The sequence below is a fragment of the Bacillus rossius genome, chromosome 8 (genome assembly GCF_032445375.1).
Source record: "Bacillus rossius redtenbacheri isolate Brsri chromosome 8, Brsri_v3, whole genome shotgun sequence".
NCBI classification, from domain to species: domain Eukaryota; kingdom Metazoa; phylum Arthropoda; class Insecta; order Phasmatodea; family Bacillidae; genus Bacillus; species Bacillus rossius.
The window spans coordinates 36,623,120-36,645,449 of record NC_086336.1 but is presented as its reverse complement, the minus strand read 5'-3'; the positions used below and the strand labels follow the sequence as shown (position 1 = coordinate 36,645,449).

Here is a 22,330-nt window from a genome sequence, read left to right as displayed (position 1 = left end):
TTTTGATCTATCTCGTAGGGTTCAGCCAGCGTTTACAATGTAAGCGCAAAAAAATGTGTTTATTTACATCACATTAGAAACCTCTAAAATTATCAATGTTTCTCTACTATATTATGCATGAATTATACATATAAACCTTCCTCTTGAATCACTCTATCTATTAAAAAAAACCGCATCAAAATCCGTTGCGTAGTTTTAAAGATCTAAGCATACATAGGGACAGACAGCGGGAAGCGACTTTGTTTTATACTATATATTTAAATATGCGTCATTATATTATATATTTAATTTTTTCTATCGTAAGTTACATGACAACGCAAGCAGAGGAAATGTGATCTCGCACTGCCGCAGCAGTAAATTGGAGGTTCTATTTTCTTTCGTTGCCTAAATCGCGTTCACGCCCACGGGCTTTCAGCGAAATCACATCCTGCGGGCGGAAAGAGGCAAGGTCGCAGCGCCATATTGCCTCGACCTGGAGGGGAAAAGGGGAAAGGGGGGGGGAGCGACGAGGGGAAGGGGGTGAAGTCATGCCTGCTGCTCTGTTCTCCCTCCAAAGAGCTCTCCCGAGCGTGGGAAAAAATGTCCGCTCGCTCCAGCTTTCGTCGCGATCTTTATTATTTCCTGGCGAATTTGCAAGTCAATCCATCACCTCCTGCGTGGGGGCATTCACCGTCAAGCCAAGAACAGTTGATAATCCAGCAAATTACATTGCTGAATTTTTTTAAAAAATTATAAAAGTCTCACAGTTTTTTAATTAATACCATTTTTTTAAACGTTTTTAAATCCCCACTCTGAGCCAAATTCTTGGATACTATATGACCATGAAAATTTTACCACGGAATCATAAATAATCCACCAAAAATGCTTATTTGGAATACTTATGCGGCAAAAAAACGAGTTAATTTGACTAGTTCTCTAAAAAAAAAATTGCCAAATTAGCAAGTTATTTTTAACTATGGCTAATTAAAGCAAATAATTTGCTAAGTTAGCAAAGTTATACGATTAAAAAATGTTGTCTTTCAAGACACTCCTGTTCCTGTTCCAGGTTTTAATGAAAAACTCGAGCGGTATGTACTTCAAGAGTTACGGACTGAGAGGAAAGAAAAATGGTTTCATGAACCGAAACCCTGAACACAAAAGTCCCACAATCCTCCCAGTCTGTTAATGAAGTAACAACAATACGTCATGTATAATGACCCAACCATCGGTGAGAAGATTAACCATAATTCAATCATTCGACAACTTTCCGGGTTGGAGGTACAAAACCTACAAACATATATAGAGCTGTTATAAATCATGCCAAGCTGAAATTCAAAGCCTTCTGCCCACTGGCTGATTTCGAAGTGAGAAAGTTGTTATAGTTAATAATCGGCACTACCTGATTGGCCTAGTTTCTCCTAGCCGGGCTGGTTGGCTAGCGCTCACGAGCTGCGACCCAGTGCATCTAGCTTACGTGACGTTTCCCTACCTCTAATCCTGGAGGGTAGGAAGTTACGAAGTTGGTATGTGAAATCTTTGCAACGGTATTAATTGAGACCATAATAAGACCACCCATAATGCCTTTCTGATCTGGTCCTAATGAAGCATAACGCTAGTTTGGGGGCGTACATTAATTATTACGTGATGCGATTTTGGCGATTTTTCGAAACCCTCCCCCCCCCCCCCCCCCCCCAGGTGAGATGTGAGATTTATTTGGGCCCCCCCCCCCCAACCCAATCTAACGTGAGATTGTTTAAAATGCGTACATGTTTGGTGTAAATACGTTAATATGTGCTTGATTGCGTTTGATTTATTTAAATAATAATTTGCTTAATTATTTTTATTTAAGACTAGTTAAGACTAGTATTAAAACATAACATAGTCTAGAATCACAGTGTTAAAATCGAATAAAATACTTAAACAGGAACAACTAAAGATTCGTAAAGGGATATTCATTCTAATTCAGTCCACGGGGACTTGTGTGTGGTCTCGAGAGTGGACTACTGGGAACAAACATGTCCGCGTCATTTTCAGTAATATCATCTGCTCCTTCGACCTCGCTCTGATTCGGCCACTCTAAACCGTTGTCGCTTGCACTCAGGAGCTCGGTAGCTCGACGTGTGGCAATCCGTGAGGGTCGCATTTTACGCGCTGCTGCAACTGGTGCACTGTAAACCAAACGCCGGTGCAGCTGGTGCATACTGTGGACCGCTAGCCGGTGCTCTGCAGCTCTTGTGACGGGTGAAAAGTAGATACCGCATGCACTGCAGCATCTCTTTTCTAGATCACCACGTACACTTGGGCAATAGAAGTCATAAGGCATGCTGATGAAGGCGTGCAGAGATTGAATCATCGGTAGGCAGTGGTGAATCAAGAAGGGAGCAAAAAAAAATTACTTTCCGTCATGCTCTTCAGGGTCCGGGAAAAAAAATTACGTGATAATTGCCGAGATATTGTGAGAGATTGGGCTAAACCCCCCACCCCCCTTCCACCCTAAACGCCACACGTAATTAATGTTATGTATTGTTTAAAAATACTCACTACATAATGGCATTTTTACGATTCTTCCCGGCGAATTCCTTTCAAGCAATAGAATAAACTTATGGCTCTGCCATTAATGCAGAAAACTGTTTCGCAACGAATTTCCAACTAGGAAGACTTTGGACAATACGTTAACTCCGCAGACTAATACCCCTACTAACATCCCGAACACGGATCATTCTGTTGCTGGTATTAAATTTGATAGCGATGTATCAAGAGTCATCTTCGAACAATTTATTCGACAACGACGCTAAATATCGAGTGTTTAGCTCATGCTTGTATATTTCCGGACGAAGCATTAACCCCAGGCAAACCCCTGATATCACGTGTGATTAGTTTTCGCTGTACACACACGTGTTTGTTTACCATAGTGGCGCACCGCACATCAAGTATATTGTGATTGGTTTCCTAGCGACCGAGTGTTGCGCTGTTATTCGTGAAATGATCAAAAACCGGGTGGATTAAATGTGATTACATTTCATTACAGGTTTGTTGGTTTAAACATCGTGCAAAACAATACACACCATTTGAAAAACAATACTCCTTCCACAACACAAAATAATAAGTGCAACATCAGGCTGGCAAATTGTTCATAAAATAATTTTAATTAAATAATATGGCTGCGTTAAATTACAATATATCTAGAAACTTAACGACACATCTAAAGTACGCAACGTATAATCAAGAAGAATAAATAAAACTGAAGTGTCCGCCTGTAATTTTAGAATTATTACGTACTAAATATTTTTCCCCTAAGCAATCTAGATACCTTACACAAGACTAAAATAAAATTAAAAAAAAAATTGCCTGTCTGTACGAAATGATTCAACTCAAAAACCACTGATGCTATTGACTTGAAATTTTTACAAGTTTTAGTAAGTAACACCAAGATTATTTTATATTTTAACTCTATATCTTGTGATGACTAAAACTGTTCCACGATATGATATTATATAACATACAAATATTTACAAAAATTTGATTTCCGTAAATTATTAGAACGCAGGGTTATAAATATATCTCTCTCTCTCTTTCTCTCTCTTTCTCTCTCTCTCTCTGTCTCTCTCTGTCTCTCTCTCTCTCTTACCCATGTGTGTGTGTGTTGGTGTGTTTGTGTGTGAAAAAAGAGAGAGAAGAACTGTCAGAATGTACGTATAATGCATTTTAAATTAGAATGTCATTTATTATAATCGGCTGCAATTTAACAACTCGACCTCACATCCACAAACGAGATGAATACGCAAACCATATAGGATATAGAAGAGAAAATGCTAACTGTTGGCAGCGCATAGTAAGTAAAGAGAGGCAGAGAAGTTACTTCCATGTTGGCGAAAGCTTCTTATTACATAGTCCCTGTTAGGGATGGTGGGTGGATAATAGGTATCTGTATACGTACCAACCTCAGTCAGTAAAGAAGGGAAACAAAACCATTAATAAATAAGAAAGAAAATAAGCATATGTAATATGTAAAAGTGCATATATCGTGCATGAAAATGGGAATGCCAATTCCTAACATATTCGTGTTAAATATTTAGTGACTTAATTTTGTCAAAATACATGTTATATCTACACGCTTAAAAAATTATTTTTACGGCCATGTAGGGTGACATTTTCTTTGATTTTTTTTCTCACATAAACTAATGGTTTTCTCAATAGTATTTCGTTTCTGGAAGGATTTTATTATAACTCGCCCCCAACATCTTTACCACCCCGTTTATAGATTTTTGAAACGAATTAAATTAGAAATTCAAAGTTATCTAACAACAAAATAAGCTAATCCAAACAAACGTCTAAAATATTGTTTAAATGTGTAATTCAAACGTTCGGGTGTGGCAGTGGTTCATTTTCATCTTCATTTTCGCGTCTCCCGAGAGATCGATATGGGAATAAAAATTTAAGTATAAGTGTTAGTTAAAATGAGTGCGCAAGACTATAGGCTAAACATCTGCCACGAAAACAAAATCTAGTGCAAAAGTGTGATCACTCTTTCGAATAGTTTAATATGTGTCCACAAGAAAGGTGATAATTTTGATACACCAAAATTAAAAGGCATTACTTATAATGATTAAATAAGTAAAGATGCAAAAGAACGATTATATCGTCTCACTGTTAGATTGCAGTACACAGCTCATGGCGCGCGCTGTTGCCAAATCTCTAACACATTGTAACACATTAGGAATTTAAGGAGATGTTTTCCTTTGGAATCCTGGTTGCACAAGAAGCAATTTAAGAACTCAAATCGTAATTTATAGTATTTTATACTATCACGGTTTTAAATTTGTGATAAATTGCCACTTTTTTTTTACTCTATTTCACAACAAGACACCGTACACACACACTCATCGGTACGAATTTATATGATAATTTTAAAGTGGACTTGATAAAGAAATTAATAACACATGCATTTTAATCACCATCTATAACGCTGACCAAAGTAGATCCAAAGCTTCCTTAATTGCATTGTTCACGATAATGCCTTTTGAAAAAATATTCAAATACTTTCAACACAATCTTAGGCTCCCTCCCTCGTAGCCTAATAATGTAGTTTATTTTCGGTATTCTGACTTCCACAGTTTACATTTATGTAATCCATTTAAAGGCACAAAATAAAATTACATATGTGAATAAATAACCCGTCAAAATTGTAACTGTAACGAGTCACCGGACACTATCCGTCGCTAGGTCTCGAAACTTAACAGGCAGGCTGGTATCCAGTAATGCATGTCGAAGGAAACAGCTGAACTAAGGGAGCCTTTATCTCTGAACCTGCTTGCAAGTCAGAACCCCACTTCTCCAAACACACCGCCGTGTTTACTCTACGGCAGCAGTTTGGCAGCGAGCATATACTACAGCGCGTTCCTCCGCTGATAAGACACGTTAACTGTAGGAGGAATTGAGATGGTGTTGCTTTTAAAAACAAACTCAATTTATTGTGAACATCTTTCACGCTTTCGACCTTCATCTAAATTTAATAGCAAAACACTTTGCCACTGATCAACTTTTTAATGTGTCAGTTTCTGAGGAAATGCATTTTAGGATTTATATATATATATATATATATATAAAACTGTCTTGGCGTCCTAAAACATGAATTTACTACAAAAAAAAATTCTGCACTGATTACACCATGTAAGTTAATTTTTTTTTGTGTGATACTTTTTTTTCACTGAGAAGTTACTTTTTTTTTATATTTTCGGCCCCTTAAAAATACCATAAGTATGCAAAATATATATGAAAAAAAAACCTTGTTAAAAAACTACAATTTTGAGTTCGTATGACACTTATCAACAGCGCGCGCAGAAACAGGGACAGCGCTAGTGGCAGTCAGCGTGTGTTAGAAAGAGAGAGAGAGAAAGAACCCGTTTACTTTCACACTGCATCTAAGGGCGGTATTCCAAGACATTCGGGTAAGGTAGCAAATAAGCACTAACTTGTCAGGATACAACCGTAACCTAAATCGCAGACCGTATTCCAGAACATGAACCAACGCAATCCCTGTTAGGTAACGAAAAAGCAACCGTTTTAATATAACTATACCCTGCACGAGGCTAGAAACCGATTTCAATGCATTCTAGCGGACGTTTGGCAACGATCGATGAATTTGCTACGCCCAATATCCCACAGACAGCAGCACCATCGCGCAAATTAAACTGTGTAATTTTAATTGTCTCAAAAAACGTTTTAAAGTTGCGATTAATTGGTTTTTATGACCATTAAAGTGTAGAAAATGTATTCCAGGATAGTTTCGCTATAATAAAGTTTAAAACTGCACACCAACACGCCTGGATGCGTCCCCCGATGATCACAAAAAAAAAATGTCTATATTCGAGATAACAGCGACAGATGCGGTTCAGCCATCTGGACGAAATCAACGGGGGGGAAAAGTGAGCTCTGCGCATGCGCGAAATTTCGGGCAACAGAACGGTGACGGATGGGACACCAAAATACGTTGCCTGAAAACGAGGGACCGGCCGTGTCCTACCGTGCTCTGAGATTGCGGTCAAGGGTATACAGGTATGACCAGGGACGTCGGAACAGGGGGGGGGGGGGCAGCAGGGGCGAGTCGCCCCCGTGCTGTTATGCATAAGGGGGGGGGGGGGCGAGAGTAGCATTTCACCCCCCTTCTTTTCCAAGAATAAATGTTTGGTCCTAGTAGTATTTTTCTCAACCAGTAGTTACAAACGTTGCATTGGTGATCACATTGATTAGAAAACTCAAATTTATAATTGTCAAAATAGGCTACTGTAAAATGATTGCAAATTCCTAGATTGTATTTTAATTTAAATTGTACTACATCTACTGTCAGAGTAGTATTTAATACATACGTCATCAAATTCTTGGAATGGTATATTTAATATTTTGGTTCGGAAACTCATTAAATAGCACAATTTTGCATCTAAAATTCCAAATTTTTCCGGGGAATGGCCCCCGGACCCCCCGCTTTAGCACTGAGGTAAGTGTGATACATCTTTTCGCCCCCCCCCCCCCCCCCCCCCCACTCATGAAAACGTTCCGACATCCCTGGGTGTGGCATACTCGACACCTGAGCCCTTATGTCCGCGCGTGTGTGTGTTGTAATACCGACCAGAAGAGCGGGCTGCCCGGCTCTGCTTGTCCGGGGCAAGTGCGGCGGGCGAGAGGCCAAGGCCCGGGGATAAGGGGCGGCTTTGGGGCGTGTTCTAGCAGTCGCGGCCCGGCGCTAAAAGCTACGGCTTCGAGGTAACCCGCACGTGCTAACTCGAGCCGGTGCCTGCAGCTTCTCGGAAACCAGTCCGCTTCCCGCGGCTACAGCGGCGAGTACCGAGAAAATCGAGCGAGCAGGCACCGTATTTTTTTTTTTTTTTTTTTTACGTGAATACGGCTTTCAAATTGCTTCCATAGTAAAATAACAAAGTGAAGTAGCTTGGCTTCTGGGTTGTAGCCGTGTACTTGGCGAATAATTCACCGACGTTTTGGTTGACATTGCGGTCGCCATCATCAGGGAGCAGTTACCTGATGATGGCGACTGCAATGTCGACCGAAACGTCGGTGAATTATTCACTAAGGGCACGGCTACAACCCAGAAGCCAAGCTACTTGAGAAAATGGCCGTGAAAGCCTGCGAACATTATTGAATGATAACAAAATCGGGGGATACAGTTTTATGTTGCAGCTACATTATCTATAATCTCCGTCCAAAATTTAATTACACCGCCGGATAGATAAAGGAACAAAGAATCCATTACGCTAAGTGAGGACTGTGACACATCGCGCGCGGTGGAGGGAGATACGCCGCCATTTTTATGTCATTTTTCTGCGTTTCGAGGTCTCCATTTAGTATAACTTTTGACTCGGAGAAGCTACGACGTTCGTTTGAGTTTCAATCGTCAGCTCTCATCAAAATCTATCGATTGCATATATAAAGAATTAGTGTAAAATAGTTACAGTGAATTTATGTAGTGTTAAAATACAAAAAATTATATGTCAGCCTATACGCCGCCATGTTTTTTCGCTGTTGTAAACCTCCACTGAGAATTATTGACTAATTTGTTATATAGTCCTAGTGTATAGTTTGAGTGTGAAGTTTCACTTCTAACGCGCGTGGCGACCACGCGGACTCTTTTTTTTTCTTGTGAGGTCCTTGCCAGTGTTGTCAGTACAGAGTACAGGAGCTGGCCGGTGCTGGTCTCAGGCCGCGGGGCTGTTGACGGTTAGATGTGAACCCACCCTGTCGCAACTGCGTGACCTTTTACAACTCGAATATAAGCTTCGGTAGACATCTCGCGACGAAATGTGCGAAAGAAAAACAAATGCAAAACAGCTATCGACATCATTTTAAAAGGTTTTCTCAGACAAACGCCATTGCTGGTTTTAACTGTATGTCGTAGAGAAACCGCAAGAATGAACAAATAGAAGTAAATACACAAACACGCATAAAATCCAGCCGTGATATTATTTTACCCCGACTAATTCCTTCCTCCCCTGAATTATCTCTGGGCTTTCTGTGTGTTTAACATTTCGTATCGGCTGGTTACCTGTGTGTTCTTGTGTCTATCCTTCTTGTTCATTCTTGCGGTTTCTCTATGACACACAGTTAAATCAAGCTTCCCCATTGCAAGAATCATTCAAAATGAGCCATTGAGTTAATTTTACAGGAAAATCCCTTAAATAAAAGTCATGGCAATAGAATGAAAAACCCAACTAGGAATACATACAACCATTCAAAGGTTTTTATTTTGTAAGCCAGCGCTCTTAGCCGTCAAGGCTTGGCCGCCCCGGGGCTCGCACAGGCGTGGATACGGATACGCCGTATATGCAATCGGGAAAGGTGTAAGGGCTCTAACTATGGACAGAGGCTGAGGCTACCCTCCCAGCATAGTCACCACCTTGGCCCCCTACCTCACTCAGCTAACCACACAGTTGGCTGTGTCTTTAGTCCTGCAGACATTGTCAGCACTGCTGGTGCCTACCCCGATCTCCCACATAACACCGGGACCCCTCAGTCAACCAGTGAACCCGTGGTCTGATGGAGACCTATCCAACCTCTCCTAGCTGTCCAGTCTAGTAACCGAAGCTGTGTCGTCGCTCACCACGTCGACTCCGCATCGGGCTAGAGAACCCTTGGAGTCTGCTCCAAGCGATCGGAGCACCACTACCAAGTACGATTCCTACCCACTGTGATCCTGGACCGACAAAGGAAACCTCAGCGGGGATATCCATTCACACAAGGATCATCCCGCACTCCTACCAACTGTGGAGACGTCTAGGGCTAATCACTGGTGCCAGAGCTGGCTGGAGGTCCTCGAAGTTATCTCAGACTCTCCCCCGACCATCTGTACCTAAGCACAGGGGTTTACAGCCGACTAGAGCCTGCCATCAGCGCACAAAGACTCCATTACCATTTACCTGGGTTCTTCACGGGGAACCCGGCCGTTAGGATTCGTCACCAGGGCTCAGTAGTTGAACCCTCCCGAGAGGCTTCAATCACATATGCTGTTGCCCGCAGATTCAGCCCTGTCACCATCTCTGGCACCCCGCCAGACAAGCTGAGGATGCCTGAGGCAAGGGTGTTCCTGGCAGGGTCCTCTTCAGTTGAGATCGCTGCTGTGGCCAGAGGCTGAGGATACCCACCCCAGCACAGACACCACCGACGACCGCCATCAGCGGTGTGTCACGAGGATGGAATTTTAAGTGATTTTACGCGATTGTCTTGCTTCAAAGCGGAGAATAATGTGTCACCATTTGAGACACCACCATTGTGGCAGTGTAGTTGTCTAACAGGCTAAACTCCACAGTACTGCACATACTCTAGAAATAGTAAAAGTTTCTTAGGTGCCGCTTGAGACATGCCATCTTCCTCGATTAGAACCACCGTGGACGCATGCGTGCGTACAGAAGTTACAGATACAGTTCCCTTTCCAGTTTTGGTAATTTAATACTTGGTATTAGGATCTACTCTGTTAAAAATTATCAACTTAATTTGCCGATGAACACTGGTTACAAATTATCCAGGGATATTCGTGAATGTAAGGCTATCTTCGTAAATTTACGGACACTTGAGTAAAATTTCTTTGAAGATGAATCCAAAATATTATATTATTTTTATTTTAACACACCTTTAAAAATATTGACAAGAAAATCATTCTTTTGTCCACGTGTGTGTTTATCATCTTTTAGAACTAAACATACACTCGGTATCAAAATACACCGTAGTTTCTACAAAACTTCAGTCATTTAAAACTATGAACTCTTACTTTATTTGAGGTTAATTCTTCGTTGGAAAGTCCGTAAATTGTCTATAATTTCTAACAGTGTATACTTATATGTATTGGTTCTCCTAGCATATTCAGATAGGCAGTTATTTTGTGTGTTTGATGCGAATGTTGTTTGCATAATTGCAAATTTTATAACATTTGGATCTTCTTCCCGGGATCTGTACCAAAGGAGATGAAATCCGAACAGTCGAAACTAAGAAATTGGCCTCATTCCACCAACCCGCGTCAAACCTCCAAGAATTCCAATTTTATATATAGGTACATATTTTTAAACTAAAATTTTATCAATCAAGATCTTAAAAAAAAAAAATTAAAAATTTCCCTCACACCTGTCAGTTGGTAAGCGCAAGGAAAATTCCATAACCGAATGGGACACTGATTTAAATGGCTGAAAGGTTCTCGGAACGCGCAATAAATGTACCTAACGAAGGATTCTGAACGGGTGGGAAAGTCGTTAACGGTGATCGACATTTGCATCGCCGATGTTATTGGCGCGGGGCGATATACTGGCATTGAAATATGGCCTCGTAAAAGTAAAAACCCCACGCGGTCGAAATGAGAAAACCGCGAAACAAGGTAATAAAAAAAGCCTGATTTAAACCGACAAAGGACGTTTTACCTCCGTGTCTTTATGTTTGAGTGCGATGCGACAAAATTTGCCTTTTTTTTTCGGCTGAAATCCTACACACATAGATGATATCCACAGCGCGAAGCAAACCAAACAAATAATGGCAGATTAACAACAACGACTAGTCACAGGTGAATTGTTGTTGGTGAGGCGGGATGATAAGTACGACGTTCATTGGTTCTACTAGCGCGGTATCGCCTAAGCGCAAGGCTCTGAACTGGCGTACATAGAGCAACAATTATATTTAGCAGTAATCATAACATATGGCGAAGAAATAGCAATAAAGGTGCAATGCAAGTCACTTGCGTGCTTTCAATAATCTTTACGTGGTGTTTCATGCCTAAAAATTATTTTAAAAACAAGCATTTTAGCCATTTTCACTTTCCTAACAATTCAGTTTAAAAACGAAATACGGAAACAAAACTACAACATCCGCCCTGGTGTATTCTTAAACACTTTTCGTAAACAAAGCCCACTCTGATATCTTGAGTAGTTTAAAAATTGCGTGATTTTTTTATGACGCTCTGCGCACCGTATGTGCGCCCAGATATGCACAATATCTTCCATTAGCCCTGTCCTCGTTTGGGTCTGCCCTGTTACCAGATATATCTTACAGCATAGAGCACGAAAGTTTTAGACGTAAGTTAATAATATAAATAAAATCTCTTAAAGTATCTCAAACATTGTACTTTGTAAAATAAAATTTGGAATGAAAACTTCGCAAGTACATTTTTCTTAATGTATTTCATCAAGAGTAACATCTGATGATATTCCATTATTATTTCTGAGGAGACGTAAATGAACGTCACCATCTTGGATCCAACCAATTTTTTTGCCAACAATTTTTTTAATATATCTTTTTTCTCTCTGCTTGAGCATAGCAAATACTTTAATGAAATGTCTTGTAATAAATAGGACACATAGTTCCTCCTGTGAAATAACAATTGGTTTTTCTTTTTTTTTTCTTTCATAAAGACTAGAGCAGTAATAAAAGTGTCAAGAGATACTATACTTGATCTTTGAAAAAACAACGAATATTAATATTTAAATATATATGTGTGTGTATGCTTGTTATAACTAACGACGGTGCAAAAAAAAATAGGAGTTGCAATATTCGGGAGCCGGACAGTATCAATCCGGCAACAGTGTACCGCGAACTAAGCGTGGAACACGCTGTAGCACGGTCCGCGCGTTATCCCTGCTTCCCCGCGCGTGGTCCCGCTATCAGACGAGGCAGATACGGAGCTCTGTGTGCTCGCCTCTCGCGCGCACAGCGCGGGCGGACCGAACAAGCAAGAGTGTGTTACGCCTCGGAGCGCGTCTCGCGCTGAAAGCCCCGCGTGGCAACAGGGCAGGGCAGTATCAAGGGGGTGCGCAGGGAAGCACTCTCTGCTTCTACGGAACATTCCTTTGGAGACCAGTAGCCAAGGAATAGTTTGGAATACCAAGAAAGATACCGTAACTTTCTACAACACACGGCTTTTGTTATCTTTGCATATATGAAATTCGTTTTTTCTTTCGAAATAATACTGAGTAATTTTATATTTTAACTGATGTTTGATTCAAGAATTTTTTTCAAACCATAGAATAATCAATCGAATTTTCAAAACTTCAACCTTATATTGTTGTATCATGCTTTTTATGTGGGCTGTAATAAAAAAAAGCGTAAATTTTGATTCAAAATTGTAAATCACGCGAGTTCTTACTCTCAATTCACGCTAGGATTGAAATAAAATTTGGCCCTTAAGATGTAAAAAAAAAACCACTTAATAACACTTGCTGTAATGATTAAACCACTTATAAAATAACAACTATAGTTAATTCATTGATTGAATTTAAAATCACCTGTAAAATAAAAGAAATAAATCACAGGAACAAAATAATCACCTTAAAGGGGCAGCAATAGGAACAGGAGAAAATCATATTTGTGTCAACAGTTTTAATGTCGTATGCTTGTTTTTTAATTTACTATTGGTAACACGTTTTCGTTAAGGCAGATACGCACAAAAGAGTTTTTCAAAGACCATATATTGAAAGTATTAATACAGCTGTAGTCAATCTAAAAAAAATTATTCTATTCTAAACGCCAATGAATTCACTTTACTATTAGTAGCAGCCAGCCAAAATTAACTTAAGAAGATGTAGTAAACTATAGCTCTGCTTAACAATGTCAAATTGTGAACATTAATGAATATAAAATTGATAGGCCAAAAAACTTCTTAAATTTATATCGCGTCTTTCTGTTAGTATCTCCCCCTCCCCCCCCCCCCTCCTTTTTTTCCACAAAAAATTCAGGGCCGAATACGTGCTTTAGTTGAAATGTATAGTGTAACTCACACGAAAAGGATAAGAGATTTCTACCAGTGAAATACATTAAAACTTAACTTAGTTTAACACACTTCTAACTGGCCAATAATTAGTCTTCACTGGAAACCAGTTACTATAAATATTTCCTTAATCAGAGCAAATCACACGTAAAACAGGACACTTCTCTCTCTGAAATGCCTAGTTACTAATATCTCACTAACCTGTCAGATTCCACTTAATGGCAGCATTGCCCTTTTTTAATTTATAATAATTAATTTTACTGTGCTGTTGTTTCTAAATTTAAAAATCATATTTTCAAATAAATATGTCGTCCTGCTAAAAAAAAGTTTTAAAAATACACTATTTTAAAAATGATTTATATTTTAATATTAATTCTCTCCGATTAGTCAAAACCATAACCTCGTCGGATTATACAAAGTTTTAGTAAGATTATATCGAACAGGAGAAATTCACCATAAGCTCTGACCACCAGAGGATTTTTATTGCGTATTTTTAAAATCTATTTTAAATATATATAAATTTTAATGAATATGATTTTCCAGACCTCAGTAAAAATATTTTTGGTGTGACAGGTTCTGTCATATATATATATATATACATATATATATATAAAGTACTCATTCTGCAAGTAATTTGGTTACAGGTTATCGTGCTGTGGTGGCACAAATTACGTGAAAGCACCCTGCAACGAAAAAATGCCTGCACTCTATTCATTTCACGTTCGCGCAACCTCCATTTTATCAAATCATTCTACATCAAGATCTGAAAGGGTACCAGACGGCTGTTTCCCAATACGAGCATCATCTGTCACCCACTAAAAAACCCCCTCTCTGTTAAAAAGGGCGTGTACTCTGAAGGGAGAGGCAGAAGGGATGAAGGGAGAAAAGGGGAGTGTGAGAGAATTCGTGCAGGGCTCCTCCATGCAACAAAGCGACTTTCGGGTTGCCTATCACCAAGGGAACAGGGCGATGTAGCGATGTAGTAGCCGGGTTCATAATTTTCGCTGGCGGGGAAACGCGGCGGATGTTGTCATGCACCTGTGAGTTTTCTCGCGGTGCTCCCGTTTCCTACACCCATTCACTCCGTCGCTGCTCCAACATCATCCCATCACCCTTCGCCGTCCCTCATCACCTCGGATGTCGACGTATGTAAAGATGATGGTTTCATGAATGATTTTACTTACATTGATTAGTTTGTATTTTTGTAGGTGATCTGAACTAAATAAAAAATTTAATCTTAGTTATGGTTTATAGATAAGTTTATAAATGGATGAAACCCTTCGAAAAGTGATATTTTATGGTTTCAGAACATCAAAGGCCAAATTATAGTTTAATCCTGGCATGAAGTGAGAACATGAAATCGGCTACTAGGCAGTATGTCAGTTCCTCTTTCCTATGGTCGGAATAAAAATAAACGACAAAGTAATAACAGACAAAACACTAGATGTTCTTGTACTTGAAACAATTTTTTTTTTAAAATTATTTAGAACATAAACAAGCACGGCTACCACCGCGGCCAAATATTATGCTTCTATTCACTGGCGGATCCAGAAAGGGGGGGGGGGGGGGGCATAGAGGCATGGCCCTCCTCTGAACCCAGGATAATTTCTGATTTTCCTAATCATAGTTTTCTAAAATTATTAAAGTATTATTTTACTGCAGTACTATAAATAATAGTACGTTTTTGAACCAGAAATCAAATGCACAAGACTAAATATAAGAACGACAAAATTACTATACAACATCCAACCAACTGTCAAATAGAGCAGCAAGATAATTGAGACCATTCTAACTTTTTTAACTTTCATCTTTATATAACTAATGTAAAGTTTCTTAGGTTATATTTTATGTATTTATTTCTCAGCTATTATACATTTACAAATGTTTACAATCGTCAAAATGCCGCATGTAATTTGAAGTGACTAGATGCACTCACATACAAGCTTGCTTTCGTGGGTGCTAAATTTCCTGGTTAATTAAGTGAATATTGTTAACAAAGTGTAAAAAAATGATAACTCAATTATTATTATATTATTATTACAATTATAAATTTGGGAAAACTAATCTGGCCCCTCCCTGAGCCCTTGCTTCTACCGGTCGCGCGGGGGAGCTCGGCGCCAGAGCTGTCGGATGGGGCGGCTCACCCTTGAAGTGCTTGGGGCAGCAGACGAACTCGACGCCCGAGAAGAGCGAGATGCCGCACGGCAGCAGCATGGCGAAGCTGCGCAGCGCCAGGTCGCGCTCCTGGCACGACTGAGCCGCCGTGGCGTTCCAGCGGTCGAACTGCCAGCACTTGGTCTGGTTGTGGATGTGGTCGAACAGGCAGTTCTCCGGCACCAGCAGCGCGTCGCTCTGGAAGGGCCCCTCTGCAACACCATCCATCCACATGCACTGTCACCGTGCGCACCAACTGTAGTACTGGGTTCTGATTCTTACCACGGCCTCGTCCCGTAACCTACAATACGTCGCCTGAGAATTGGAGTGTTCTATGTCCATTGAAGTAGGAACTGAGATATAAGCATTTGAAAGTTCAAATAACTATGAATAGCATGACATAGAGCAAAATAATATTGGTCTTAAATTAAGAACAAACATTTTTATGTGCGTAGACGTGTGTGGATATAGTACAAATGAATACTAATATAAATTTCGTGTCCATAGCATAAAAAACCTAAAAAGTGGATATAGAACACTCCAATACTCAGGCGGCTAACCTCATTTGTAGAGACCTGCAAAATTCGCGGATTCAATGACCTCCAGGACAGACTCTACCATACTCCACACACTCGGGGGGCAAATGCCGCCTGTTCATTGACTGCTGACTTGTGAGTCATCTCGACCGAGTGTCTGTGATTCGACACTTCTTTGAGCGAGGGTCTCTAATTGACCCTCATTACTCCAGATTAACAGTGAACCAATTGCAGAAGCAGCGCTAAGGTATAATTATTTGAATTGTAGCATATCACGAAATGAATCCGCGAATTTTGCCTGTCTCTACTCATTTGTAACGTTCCAGTATTAACTGCGCACATTTAATAAGCACAATATAAAAAAAAAAGTCCCTTTCGTGACTATTCAACTATATTTTCAATAGTTTAAAGAAAATATTGAACGAAACATCAATTAAAATGTATAATTATGCGCCAATCTTCGTAAGAAATGCTCAGTATTATCTTGAAAAATGTAATTTCATTCATGCAAAAATTACCACAGCCATGTGTTCCACAAATTTCTTATATTATTACAAACTATTTCTTAGCAAAAAGTTTCCAAAGGAATATTTTGTAAAAGTTTCAGAAAAAATTATTTTCTGTGTCAATTCATGGTACTACTACTCTCTGGGATTCGAATTCGAGATTTAGATGTGAGAAAATTTGGATTTGGCCCATCACTACTTGTAAGGTTTCCAGTGGATTCTATTAACAGCAGACTTGTAATTTTTGTCCCGCCATCACGGCAGACACGCGCATTCACAAAATATTTCCAAACTAGGGCCTAAGTCCATCACCTAGGGAAAGCGCTACACGGAAATAATGTTTATGTTTACTGCTTACAGTCACTTATTAATAATTGCGAAAACATGCGCTGCCTGATCTCTTTGCCTAGTAAACATAACATTTTTCAGAACAAGGGGAACATGCAACATAGGCCTACAAGCACTGTACCCAGACATGACTTGTGTAGCTTAAAACCAACCCCCAGGCGCAAATCACCTGGCCAGCATTCTGCGGGTTTGCACCCCTGTTTACTATTATCGATCGGGCCTAATGTTTCTTTGTGCCACGGTGGTCGTGTCGGATTCCGGTGCGACGGTGTTCTGGGTTCGATACCCGGGTAACATTTGCATCATCTAATTTACTCACGAAAATTTGTGCTAATCAGAAAATACTGTAAAACTAAAACAAATAAACTTCAGTAAAAGGTAATAAAATTACCGAAAAGACAGGGGTTTAAAAAAATTTGGAAAGAAAAAAAAACAGTGAGCTAAACATACGAGCCTCCAACCAAGACGATTCAAATTTCTATTCCTGGCGGGAGACGAACACGGGATTTTGGTGATTGTGGGAAACGAGGCGGACGTTACCGCGTGTCGGTGAGATTTATTGGGGAGCCCCCCCCCCCCCCTACCCATGCTGTTTATCATTGCGGGTACTATTTTATATTGATTTAGAAAATGCTTTTTATATAAGTGAAAAATTAAATTTAAGATATCTTGTGTTAGTTTAACAATAAAAACTACTCATTAGATTGCCGAAACTAAGGAGAAATAAGATTATACAACCGCCAACTACACAGAAAAATAAATTTACAACGAAAGGATTTGCCAAATTTTTTTTCCACCTGACTGTCACAGCATTGCCACAGAAATAAAAAGTTGCTATATATATATATTTTTTAATATAATTGATTTCTTGGTTAACGTTCAAGACGTTTCGCCTTAGTCAGCAATGCCCATCGTCATTAAGGTAGTAAAGAATTGTAAAAAAAAACTGCGTACGCATGAGCCGCTGTTCTGCAGTTTGTCCCGACGGAAGAGTAGGTACCTGGCGCAGACAATATCTCTTAGATTGCAGGAGGGAACCCGACTGCCGATAGGCCCTCGCGGCGTCATGGGAAACACTTAACCCTAACCTGTTACCTTCTGCGGAGGCGCGATAGGGGGGGGGGGAGAACGTCGGGGAGAGGGCGCCCAATAAACACGGATACATAGTTAACGATATTACCCGCCGTTACGCACGCCCGGAGCACTTAACCCACTAGGGTTCGGCTGTAGAGGAATATTACCGCAGGGGCGCGGGCACAGACTGTCTGGGTTAAGGCCCCCGCCCACCCGGGCACAGAGCTCCGTGCGCAGAGCTTCAGAAGAAACCCCACGCGATCTGAAAACTGCGTTCCAAGATATCCGAGTGGGGTCTGTTTAACAAAAGCAATTAAGAATACGTATGCTAAAGGCGGACGTGTTCCATTTTTTAAACTTTATTTTTTGAAGTATTATAATGGCTAAAACGCTTGTTTCAGAATTATTTTTAGGCATGAAACTCCCGGTAGAGATTCTTGAAAGCATTTGTCATTTCTCCGCCATATAATGTTATGGTTACCGGTTAAATCTCATAGCTGCCCTATACACGACGAGCCTTGCGCTTAGAGGCGACACATCGCTAGAAGCACCAGTGAGCTCGCACTTATCAACCCGCCTCACTAACTCAGATACATTCCTGACTAGGCGGGGCCCCTTAAATTCTTCGCCCATTCAGCATTACGTCTGTTACCACTCCGCGGTGTTCCGCACAGCCGTGCACACAGTGGCGCAGTGGCGAGATACTGGACTCTCAGTCCAGAGTACTCTGGTTCAATCCTGAATTCGGGATTCACACGGTTTTTTTTATCTTCCTTAAATCACGTCACAAAAATTACACGATGGTTCCTTACCACGGGCCATGTTTTTCCTTATCGCTGGTCTATGCCCTTGTGAGCTACGGTCTCTAATGACTTCCTGTTTACAAGACGTTTAGCTCCATTAAAAAAAACCCTCAAAAACTCATTGTTTTACTTCCTCCACCTGAAGTAGTGGGAGAAAGTAAATGAAAGAAATGCACCCAGAAGAACGGAGTAAGTAAGGAACTGTCAGGATATCGCTTGCTGTTCCATTGTTAAAGTCGCCATCAACGCGTACCGCAACATCCAAAACATGCGGAAATGATGTTTACCATACGCGATGACGTTTCTTAGTTGGGACTGAAATAATTCGCGGATTAATTTCTCGTTATAGGATAACCTCTAACCTGCTTCCGCTATTAGCACACAGTTTGTAGGGAATACTCTTTGACCAATCGGAAACCGTCAACTAAAGAACTGCCGAATTACAGTCTACCCAGTCGAGACGTCTCACCAGTCGGCAGCCAGTGACCAGGTGTGACATTTGCCCGGGTGTGCAGGGGACTGTGGAGTCTACCCTAGATGGGGCTATTAAAAAACGGAACTTGCGTGGCCACTCCTCTACCTGAGAGGCGCAAAGCAAGGCGGGAAAGGAACAGGCAGGAGACCATCGCAAAGCACGCTGGGGCTGAAACAAAGCGACGAGGGGTCGCAACCAACCATTCGCACGACCACATGCTACCGAGTGATGCTCGGGGAAAATACCAGCTCGGGAGACAACGCGACGGAACATACGGGGCGTCGAGGTGAGACACGAACGAAGCAGGCATCGTTAAAGGCCCTGTCACTCTGTCAAATATTTGTCTCCAACTATGTTTGACCTTAGAGTTGGCGGGGGTAGTATAATATGGCATCCAGTTTTCTTCATTAAATACATTTGAATAGATGATATCAACTAAGTTTTAAATCATGTCACACTATAAAAGTTTATTTTTTTGTCTGAGCTATCTCAAACGTTTTAATGTTATTCTCAATTTTGAATCTAAATAATACATCACAGTGTTAAACCGAATTTTATTTAACTTTTTTTATGTATGTACATTTAATTTTTTTTAATATGATTAAATTTAAATCGCATTTATATTCGTTTCATAATACAATGCATTTTTCAGAGATTTTAAGTTAAAAAAACATAATTTAATTTTTGCGCATAAAATGTTTTCGCGTACGACATTCATATTGACATTATTTTAGTTTTTATTAGTTTTTATTAACTTTTTTAACTTCTTTAATCGACCATGAGACGGAAATTGATGTAATTTCCGTTTTCGCTGGGCATGCTTTTGATTGGCTGATCGCATCCGTCTATTTTCTCTATGCAAAATATTTTGTGCAACTCAAGTAATGCAACTTGTCAAGAAAAAAAAACATGTCAGCGCTAGTGATGTTTACGGTGACGTCATTTACCCTCCAACTTTACTTGCCACGGCATACCGGAAGGTGTTGGAAGCTGTAGTAAATGCGAGAGAAAGCAGACACTGGACCGCTCCCACACACTCAGCCGGTGTCCAGCTCTTAGTCCCGGCTCATTGTCTGCAGCATGCTTCCCCGTCACACGACCTGCCCCGCCATGGAGGAAACACTGTGGGCGGTTACATCTCCACCGAGATCGTTCAGCGCCGAGTGGAGTGGGCCGTAGAAGAACAACGAGGCCATCAACAACAAGAACGATTGTCACTAGGTACTAAAGTTACATCATTGTTTTTACACTGTCAGAAATTACAGTAAAATCACGGACTTTTCCAACGAAGAATTTCACTCAAACAAACGAAGAGTTCTTCGTAATTTCAAAATAACTGAATCTTCGTAGAAACTACGCCGCATTTCGACTTCCGAGCTGTATGTTTCGTTCTAAACAAAGGTAAACACACAAGTGGACAAAATAAGAGTGTTCTTACAGTGTACTTAACCAGTTTTTTTTAACTTTATTTTTAGTATACCAAGAATATTATTTTTGGATTAGTGTTTAAAATAAATGAACTCAGTGTCCAAAAATTTACGAAGAAAGCCGTAAAATTACGAATAACATTTGAAATATTTTGTATCTAGAGTTCTTTGTAAATTAAAGGTGAAAATTGTTAACAGTGTAGTAAGCGTAGCAGTTTAAAATCACAATTTGAAAGAAATCTTCGCCCATTATGATTACAAAGCCGACATGCCGTTCAAAATGGTAGTATCCTAATTTTTTTTTCTATGATATATTTTTTTTACTGTTTTTAAATAAATTCACAATGTAAGCAAATTTAACTGTTGATAAAAGGTTTTATCAACATAATAATCCCTTTTTAACGGTTTTTAGGAACTTGAAAGCAAATATTTATGTCAGTACTAGCATGTACTGACAGTATGATGCCTATACAGTTTTGGACTAACCGTTAGTATATAACCTTTGTCGTTCTCTCTAAATATTTATGACATCATTCCAACGTCAATAAAAATAGGTTTTCGGAAAAACCTATTTTTATTGACTTACTAATGAGTGTCTACTGGACTGCAGAACTAAATAATACGAACTTTTTCATACCGTTTTACAATAGCAAAAAAAAAAAACATTGTTGCAAATTAGTAAAGATCTCAGGCTTTCGCAGCCATTGTTTAGAGCTGCTTCGCTTCTGAGTTGTAGCCGCGTCGAAGGTGAAGATATCACCGACGTTTCAGTCGACCTTGCAGTCGCCATCAAACTGCTCCCTGATGATGGCGACTGCAACGTCGACCGAAACGTCGCGTCGGTGATATCTTCGCCTTCGACGCGGCTACAACCCAGAAGCCAAGCAACTCCACTGTTGCAAATGTTTCACGTCCTGATCGCCTGACGCTAGAAGCGATATACAGAAGATTAAAACTGACCACCCGAACAATCGTTTACGTTCCGTTGAACGCCGCGCTGTAAGTCAGGTATACGGACTGGGATATGTGAAATTCACGTAGTCATTTCTTACGACAGCGTTTCACGACAACGCTTTATCGACTGTAAATTATCTTAAGACTCGTCTTAACTCAAAATGTTGATTTTTTTTTTTTTTTTGCTAATGCTAGATATTTATGAAGAATTTTTTTTTTAAACTGATATTCTAGAATCAATTTTGTATGCGCAACCCATTTCTATGGATACCCAGTAAATGAACTACTTGTGAGTGACCACGGCGCAATTAGGCAGGGGAAAAAAATTTAGTTATGAATATTTTCATGGATGTTTATAAATAAATATCACATAAAACGTTGAACATATATGGCAAAAAAAATTGCAACAAAACACGAACTTCCATGATTATACAGCGAAACTTCTTTAGAAATTATCTTGGTTTGAAACGGGAGGGGGGGGGGGGATGCCACGAAATTGTAATAATTGTAAGTGACGCCGAGCTTTAAGGTAGAAAGTCATAAAACATCAAAAATGTTAATTTTTATTTCACAATTGGCTGGCGGATTCGCAGAGAGCATAAACCAAGCCACGCTTTAAAGAAGTTCAATTAACCGGGAAGAAATTAAATTAGCAAACAGACGTGTCTGAGAAATCATCCAATAAGCGAAAATATTTTTAACGCAGTTCTCGAAGAAACCTGCAAGACCCAAACTCAACATTGCGCATAATTTCGCATCAGACATCAGAGGGCTCCACGCCACTCGTCTTACCCACGGCGGGAGAGACTTCCTCGAAAACAAGCC

General features: G+C 40.1%; 1 protein-coding gene across 1 annotated transcript in view; it reads right to left on the bottom strand.

Annotated features, from left to right (window-relative positions):
• The window catches only part of LOC134534736 (amyloid-beta-like protein), a 409,943-nt gene that overhangs the window by 97,034 nt on the left and 290,579 nt on the right, over positions 1-22,330 (bottom strand). The window contains exon 4 of the mRNA XM_063373237.1: positions 15,373-15,594. Coding sequence (XP_063229307.1) covers positions 15,373-15,594 — 222 coding nt within the window. The remainder of the gene's footprint in view (positions 1-15,372; positions 15,595-22,330) is intronic.